Source organism: Crassostrea angulata, chromosome 1, assembly GCF_025612915.1.
Source record: "Crassostrea angulata isolate pt1a10 chromosome 1, ASM2561291v2, whole genome shotgun sequence".
Lineage (NCBI taxonomy): Eukaryota > Metazoa > Mollusca > Bivalvia > Ostreida > Ostreidae > Magallana > Magallana angulata.
The window spans coordinates 23,965,522-23,974,846 of NC_069111.1; the positions used below are offsets into that span (position 1 = coordinate 23,965,522).

A 9,325-nucleotide genomic window follows, 5' to 3' on the forward strand; every position below is an offset into this window, starting at 1 on the left:
CATCTAAATAGACGTCTAGGGCATTCCAGAATGGGTCCATTGATGCGTCTTTGGGTCTGCCATTATTTTTTCTCAAGTCATAAAACATTTCTGGTGCATCAGCTTGTAAAAGGAACTCTAAAACTCTATCATCAACTGCTCTTTCACCACTTGATACAGCTGCACTAACATCACGTGTCAGGAATCTGTACATATGTCGTAAGATAGCATGTCAACCCGACTAATACATGTATGTGTAATTTAAATACATTTGTATTATTAAACTAAAGATCAATTTAATGAGTGAATGTAGAGAATGAGAGTGTTTAAGTAATATTTTAATTGTATATGATTATAGATCACCTAGCTGTACTTGTGGAATCCATTTATTCGATATACAAATACAACAATAAATATTCAGCGTCATTTTCACAAAAGGCCTTAAATTCTTATGATCCTGTTCCAACCTACTCACTCATGCATCAAATTTTTCATCTGACCAAGTACTTCGTGTTATATCTGAATCCGGAATCTATTGTTCTTATCATATTGGTTTTGTATGTAACGTGTAACTGCGCATGAATTTGTAAAATAAAGTAGTTCCTGTGTAGCCATTTTGGTAGTCACACGTGTTTTCCCTGAACTCAACATATTGGCGACGAGGATCGGAGGATGGCGCTTATCATCGGGAAAGTTGGCCCGTTCGACGAGGCGGTCGAGACGTGAGAGTCTTACACGGAAAGGTTAGGACAATACTTCATAGCGAACGACGTACATAACGATTTAAAAGTTCCGTCACTTCTTTCCATAATTGGGCCTCGCCATTATACTCTACTGAAAAATCTGTGCGCGCCAGTTAAACCGGCTGCTATGACATTCGATGAACTCATCAAGAAATTAACAGACCATTTAAGCCCTCGCCCATCGGAAATTGCTGAACGATTTCGTTTTCATAAACGAGAGCAAGGCGCAGGGGAAACTGTTACAGTGTACATAGCGGAGTTACGCCGTTTGGCGATCCATTGCGACTTCGGAGACACACTGGATAAGACATTAAGAGACAGGTTTGTGTGCGGTTTAAAGCAAGAACATATTCAAAAGAAGCTTTTGGCGGAGCCAAAACTAACGCTCGAACGCGCAATCCAGACCGCAGTAGCTATGGAAACAGCAAGTCGTGATGCACTAGAACTCCAAGGAAAACGGGAGAAGGTACACAAACTTACGGTAAACAAACCGAGAAATAGCACCTACGGAAAACAGAAAACACACAAAACACCGTTTAAACCTGTGATGCAGGGGAAGTGCTACCGTTTTGGTGGAAACCACAAGGCAAAGACTTGTAAACATCTGAACACTAAATGCAGATATTGTGGCAACCCTGGACACTTAGAAAAAGTTTGTTTTAAGAAACAACGTGACAGTAATGGTGGAAAAGTCCATTATGTTGATGAAGAAACAAGTGACGACAGTGACGAGTATGAACATAGCAGTTACCTGCTGCATTTCGGCGTGAACAAAGTATCCGTGGAGCCTATATGGTGACACCGAGGATCGAGGGTGTGGAAATCCCTATGGAACTGGACACCGGTGCGGCAGTCTCGATCATATCCAAAGCAAACGTTGAAACGTATTTCAAGAAATACAATCTTCTTCACACAAACGCAAAGCTGAAAACATACAGTGGGGAGGAGATCCAACCAGCTGGAAAATTAAAAGTGATGGTTGAACTGAATAATCAGAAAGAAACATTAGACTTACTGGTTGTAAACAATGAAGGACCAACTCTCATGGGGAGGAACTGGTTACAGCAGTTGAAGCTCAACTGGAAAGAAATCAAATCCATCAGATGTGATGAACAGAACGTAAAAGTGAAAGCTGTCCTAGACAAACACAAGAAAGTGTTCGAACCAGGCATCGGCAAACTCAAGGACATGAGAGGGAAACTTACTCTACAGGATGGCGCCAGCCCGAAATTTTGCAAAGCGCGTGAAGTTGCGTACTCACTTAGACCACGTGTGGAAGAGGAACTCGACAGACTACAACAAGCAGGAGTTATCTCACCTGTGAAATTCAGCGATTGGGCTACACCCATCGTACCCTTACCGAAGGCGAACGGCAAAGTGAGAATTTGTGGCGATTACAAGGTGACTCTAAATCCTGCCATGAAGATCGAACAATATCCGTTACCGAAAATAGCAGACATATTTGCATCCTTAGGCGGTGGACAGAAATTTAGCAAGATAGACTTGACCCAAGCTTATCTACAGATGGAAGTTGATGAAGTTTCAAGAAATCTACTCACCATCAACACCCACAAGGGACTATTCTGTTTCAACAGACTTCCGTTTGGGATCGCGTCAGCACCTGCTATCTGGCAAAGAGCAATGGATCAAGTCCTGACAAACATTCCGAAAACTAAGTGTATTTTGGACGACATGATCATAACAGGATCAACAGATGAGGAACACTTGCAGAACCTCAGTCTTGTGTTACAGAGACTTGAACAGTATGGGTTAAGAGCTAACCTGGACAAGTGTCAATTTTTCAAAGACCAGATTAGCTACTGTGGACACGTGATAGACAAAGCCGGGTTACACAAGTCAAATGAGAAAACAAACGCTGTTGAAAATGCACCGACACCCGAAAATGTGTCCCAATTACGTTCATTCTTGGGCTTGGTTAATTACTACCATAGGTTCCTGCCGAACCTTGCTACAGTAGTTGGACCGCTCAACGAGTTGCTACAGAACAACAAGAAGTGGACATGGACAGCCAAATGTGACGACGCATTTGCAAAAGTGAAAGAACTGATCACATCCGAACAAGTTCTGTGCCATTATAATCCGACATTACCTGTACGGCTAGCTACTGATGCATCACCCTACGGAATAGGGGCTGTACTCTCACACGTCATGGAAGATGGAACCGAACGTCCCATTGCGTATGCTTCTCGCTCGTTGACTAAGGCGGAGAAGGCATATTCCCAGATCGATAAGGAAGCTTTGAGTATCTACTGGGGAGTACAGAAATTTCATACTTACCTGTACGGACGTCATTTTACGTTGATCACAGACCACAAACCACTTGTGAGCATTTTTCACCCTGAAAAACAGCTACCTGCAATGACAACTGCTAGATTGCAGCGCTATGCTATATTTTTATCGAGCCACAATTACAGCATAGAATACAGAAATACTGCAAATCATGGAAACGCAGATGGATTATCAAGACTACCCTTGTCTGCACCCAGTACCAGTACAGATGAAGAAACTGATGCTTGTAATGTCTTTTATTCTTCACAGTTTGATAACTTACCTGTTACTTGTGACACTGTAAGAAAAGAGACACAACGTGATCCAGTCTTATCGCAAGTGCTAGACATTGTCTTACAAGGAACTCGTGACTTTCCTCCTGAGAACGACTTCAAAACATACAGGAATAGGAGCAAGGAACTTACTGCTCACCAAAACTGTCTACTTTGGGGAAACAGAGTCGTTATTCCTGCAACACTTCGAAGTGAAATATTGACAGAACTTCATAAAAGTCACCCAGGAATCGTCAGAACGAAGAGCTTAGCGAGATCTTATGTATGGTGGCCCACTCTTGACAGCGACATTGAAGAAATGTGTCAGCACTGTGTTGATTGTCAACAATACTTACCAAAACCCGAGGCAGCTCCTGTACATCCCTGGGAATGGACTGGTTCTCCGTGGGAGAGGGTTCATGTGGACCATTTAAAGGACAGATGTACTTCATTCTGGTAGACTCGCATTCCAAATGGCCAGAAGTTGTGCGCATGTCTTCAACAACAGCAACTGCGACCATCAACGTCCTTAGAGATATCTTCGCACATCTCGGACTACCGAAAACATTGGTTTCCGACAATGGACCGCAATTTGTTGCTGATGAATTCAAGACATTTTTGCGACAAAATGGAGTGAAACATGTGACATCATCACCTTATCACCCCAGGACAAATGGACTGGTCGAACGTTTCGTGAGGAGTTTCAAAGCAGCCATGAAGAAACACAGCAAAATAACCTCAAGGAGATTGACATTTTCCTCATGACATATAGAGTGACTCCACACGCTACCACAGGAGAGACACCTGCGAAATTACTTATGGGGCGAAACCTTAGAACACGCTTGGACCTACTGAAACCTGACACCAGCAATAAAGTGCGACAGAAACAGGACAAAATGAAGCTGTCGAAACACACAGGATCCAACGTGCGCCAATTCACCGTTGGACAATCCGTGATGGTTCGAGACTACAGAGGAAGTGTACCACGGATTCTTGCTACAGTAACGTCTTGTTTAGGACCACTCACATACGAGGTGAAGACCAAGGAGGAAGGAGTGTGGCGTCGGCACGTGGACCAGATGAGAAGAGCTTCAGAAACCTTGACAGAGAAAACTGTACATGACACATTGCGCCAAAGCTATTCTGAGCCGATGGAAACACCTGCAGTACCGTTTACCTACCCTACCGGTTCACCGGAAGTGTCAGATCGTCCGTCATCGCCGTTGAAAGTGCCGGACACTCCGAAGACAGACCGCTCCGTCGTCAGCAAATCTCCTGTTGAACCGAGGCAAGCTGTGCTACAGACGCCTACCGCGGAACGACGGTATCCAACACGCATTCGCAAACCAACTGAGCGCCTGATTACAGTGATGTGAATTTGTGTTTTTAATTTGTGCTGAGGCATAATAATCCTCATTAAGTTCATTATTGTGAATTCAAAAGTTTGAAATTTTGTAAAATTTAGTTATATGTTACATTCAAGAAATGAACCAAAACATTTGTGTATCTGTAGACATTCACATTAAGGGGGGAGGATATGTTATATCTGAATCCGGAATCTATTGTTCTTATCATATTGGTTTTGTATGTAACGTGTAACTGCGCATGAATTTGTAAAATAAAGTAGTTCCTGTGTAGCCATTTTGGTAGTCACACGTGTTTTCCCTGAACTCAACACTTCGGTAAGTTGCTCTTTCAAAGCAAAGTTTGACACATGATCTTCAATTTCAGCACACACCCATTTTTGGTACTGGGGCCGGGGCCGGGATTGGGAAAAATGTGACATTTTGATAGAAATTGGGAATTTTTTCCCTTGCTTTATGTACAGTCTCCTGAACAAAAAACTAATTAATTGGATTTTTAGGTCACCTGAGTCACTCAGGTGTCCTATTGCAATTGGTCGTCGTGCGTCTGTGCGTCGTGCATTAACAATTTTACATTTTTAACTTGTTCTTGAAAACTACCGGGCCAATCGTTACCATTTTTTTGGTGTGAAGCATCTCTATGGTAAGAAGAATCTAAATTGTGAAATTCATGGCTCTACCACCCTTGGGGTGCCACGGGCGGGGCCAAATATGCAAAAAAAAGCCAAATTTTCAAAAATCTTCTTCTCTACTCCCACCCATGTGAGGAAAAAACCAGTTGCATGGTTATGATGTCCATTAAGCCCTCTACCAAAATTGTGAAATTTATGGCCCCAGGGTCAGGGGTTCTGGCTCTAGGGTGGGGCCAATATGGCCATATTGTAAAAATCTATTTAATCTTAGAAAATCTTCTTCTTTTCTACCATATATATTTTTGAAAAACTAAATGCATGATTATGAATTCCATGAAGCCCTCTACCTAAATTGTGAAATTCATGACCCCTTTATTAGGTGTTCAGGCTCTAGGGTTGGGCCAATATGGCCATATAGTAAAACTGTTTTAGATCTTAAAAAATCTTCTTCTCTACTCCCACACATGTGGGCTAAAAACTGAATACATGGTTATGATGTCCATGAGGGCCTCTACTAAAATTGTGAAATTCATGACCCCTTTGTTAGGTGTTCAGGCTCTAGGGTGGGGCCAATATGGCCGTATAGTAAAACTGTTTTATATCTTAAAAAATCTTCTTTTCTACTCCCACACATGTGGGCAAAAAACTGAATACATGGTTATGATATCCACAATCTCCTTTACCTAAATTGTGAAATTCATGGTGCCTTGGTCAGGGGTTCAGGACATGAAGGGGGGGGGGGGATATGGCATTATAGTATTATAGTGTTGATGCATATAATTTTGTATTATAAAAACAGACTAATAATTATGTTTACCAGGAAGTCCTCTACCTAAATTTTAATTTTCATGTCCCCTCAAGGATGGGTTTTGACTCTAGGACAGGGCCAAAATGGATGTATTGATGTTAATGCATATAACATTAAAAAATTATCTTCTTTACTCCCACACACCTGAAAGGAAAACTGAATTCATGATTTTGTAGACCAGATCTTAGTTTTTCACCAAAATTATAGGTTTCACAGTTCTTTTTGAAATGTGGTCGTCATTACAAATTTATAATTTTTCTACTCCAGTATGAAACCTAATTAATTAGATGCATATATGAGGCTCCGTGACAAGTTTGTGTATGGGATGTATGCTACTCAGGTGACCGTTAAGGCCAATTGGCCTCTTGTTTAAAAATTACTATTTTTAAAAAAATTATTTCAAAAACTGGGAACATGTGTGTATAATATTGAGAAGGAAAAAAAGTTTATTCACAGTGTGTATTACAAATTTGTTAATGAAGATGTAAAATTTCCAAAAGGTTTTTGTGTAATTACTATATGTCAAATGCAAAGAAAAAAACGAGAAAAAAAATTATAATTTAAAAAAGGTATCTTATTTGTTTTAATGTAAAATTTAATCTATTTTTCATACCTTTTACGGATAAATGTTTTTTGATTGTGTAAGCTTAATGATAATATTTATAAAATCAGTCTCTGTACTTCTGTGTATTTGGGGTATTAGTCCAACCCTCTGACCCACTTACTACTGTTTTATAGAGGATTTGTCTAGACAAACCTTTTTATAATGATTTTAACATTTATTGCAGAATTATAAACTATTAACAGCTTATCAACTAACTGTAATATTATGATTAAAAGTAATAAACATCGTTTTTATTAAAATTTACACAGCTGCCTCTGTCTGAGGAAATTCTGGCTAAGTTACCGATCACAAGAAACAGTTTACAACGCAGTAGTGTTGCACATCTTCACAGTGTTTTTATGACTGCTGAATATACATGATAAATATTTAGAATAAGTATGGTTTTCTTTTAAGGTACATTATTTATTTTAAGCAATCTCAAATTGGGAAAAACACTCAATTTTGGGAAAAAAGATGCCTTTTTCACGTTGGGAATGGGGCCGAATATCTGCCCAAATTAAAGAGAATCGAGAGGCTTGACACAGTATTGCTCTGAACAGGCTTTGTGGTTTCTATTTTCAAGTTTTTCTTTTCATGTTCAACCTGTCTAATTTCTCTTAAAAGAGAATGAAAATCTTTCACAGTTTCATATTTGTTACGTGTTGCATTTTTTAACTCATGATTTTTTAATCCTGACCAAAACTTTAATCGTAACATTGCATCCTTTGCAACCTCATCAATGTGTCCAAATTAATCTAATTGCTTTAGAAACTGTTTATTCTAATCTTGACCCACAAGTAAAAATTCTCTCACCTTCTCTTTGGTAATCACTGTAGAAACTCTGCAGTGTAGACGTTTCCGTAAAAGTCATCCAGTTTCTGAAGAATGATGTCAACTGTCGCTGTTTCTCCGAAAGGAATCAGCATCTTCCTGTCAGTACCTTTCAAAGAGCTTCTAACCGACTGTAAAATAACACTTTCAGGATACTGAGGTTTTAAACATCTAACTTCATATCCCTTAGCCAAAAGAATTGGTCAATTTTCCATTTATTGACCATTTCTCATCCATTTTTCCTTGATTTTCCATTTATTGACCATTTATTTTCATTTTTTCTGGAGTCAACTTTCTCAAACCATTTATTGAAACCATTTATTAGCCATTCTTAGGTACAAATGTTTTAAAATGGCCATTTCTTTCCATTGATTCATCATTTATTTTAAAAAAAATGGCATTGAAACTGAAATGCCTTTGCTAAAGTTACCATTTTTCTTTCATTTTTTTAAAGACCATTTTCCCGGTTGAAATGGTTATTTGAAGAAGCTTGATCTACTGAAATTTAGTGTATGTGTTGTATACGTACTGACAGCTATAAATAGCATTGAGATCCAAACCATCAAATCTTTGTAATTACATGTATTTCCTTGATCACACAATTAAAGAAATTAAAAGGAACAAACAACAATAAAACAACTCATAAATTCAGGCTCCGCCATCACCAATTTTTTTAAGCCACTCAACTCAGTCTTCAACTTAAATCCTCTAAAGAAAAATGCCTATGTTTGCGGTAAAGACTGAGACTAATGAGGCCGAATATTGACTGGAGGAAAGTTGGTGACGGGAGTCGTACACCATGATACTGGCAGTATGCTTCCAGAATCTGAATGCAAGATGTAAGCCATTCAAAGGTCATTATGACGTAGTGTTGGTCATTTAAGTTTCCTCTCTGGTTCAGTCATCCCGGCTGAAGGTAGCGTTATCTCTGAAACTTTCCACAGAAGCCACGTCTGTTACTTGCGCGGCAGCACTTGTACAGTGACAAAGGAACAATAACGGCCGATTTATTTTAAAGAGGAGATCCACATTTTCTGGTGTTTTTGAATGATGCAGACAAAACCGATCAATTGCTACCAAGGCAGAGAATTGTGTTCATAGTAGACGATATAATGATCCCGTTTCTTTGACATCCACGTACCTGTTATGAAGATGGCATGGTGGACATACATGCATAGGCCTACAGGATTATCTGGAGCACGCCAAAGTGTTCTCATCTAGCAGTAAGTTTAAGATATTTTATTATTGTTTCTCTAGAAATATTTTAGTATATAATTTAAAATGAAACATTTTATCATTTTCAAGATGACCTTTTCCCCCCTAAATTTTTGAATTTACCAATGCGCGCGCATCATATAACGTTATCGTATTTCCTGTTTACCTTAGTTATGTAAAGATGTATTTAACATCGGAATGGCAACATATTAAATTACCTTTATTACGAGATCAATTATTAAAATCACACTTTGATTATGATTGATGTAGGATTTACTTATGTAGGTCTAATGTTATGAAAGTAAAACAAGTCAAAGCAGCGATTCATCCCAGCTCAGGTCGAAATGTCCCGCTATATATAGATCGAATACCTGCGCGGATCAAGAGGGGGGGGTGAACTTTGGGAAAACTGAATTTATTTAATTGGTGTATAACATAATTTTCCCCATTTAAAATTGGCATTGGGACTACCCTGGCAACATAATAATCAATCAATCCCCATTCCTCCTCGAAAATTGTTCTTGATACACGGATGTTAAATTGATATTTTATCTATTTAACAAATTGTTACAGACATATTTATAAGCT

General features: G+C 39.1%; 1 protein-coding gene across 1 annotated transcript; it reads left to right on the top strand.

Annotated features, from left to right (window-relative positions):
- The first annotated feature begins 1,550 nt into the window (after positions 1-1,550).
- LOC128191798 (uncharacterized protein K02A2.6-like) lies at positions 1,551-4,659 on the top strand. Its single transcript, XM_052864103.1, has 2 exons — positions 1,551-3,726; positions 3,896-4,659. Exons 1-2 carry the CDS (start codon positions 1,551-1,553, stop codon positions 4,657-4,659), a joined length of 2,940 nt encoding a protein of 979 aa, XP_052720063.1.
- The last annotated feature ends 4,666 nt before the right edge of the window (positions 4,660-9,325 follow it).

Coding starts and splice junctions, on each gene's coding strand:
- LOC128191798 (XM_052864103.1), top strand. CDS start 1,551: ATGGAACTGGACACCGGTGCGGCAGTCTCGATCATATCCAAAGCAAAC. Junction 3,727..3,895: donor GGACCATTTAAAGGACAGAT/GTACTTCATTCT, acceptor GATGAATTCAAG/ACATTTTTGCGACAAAATGG.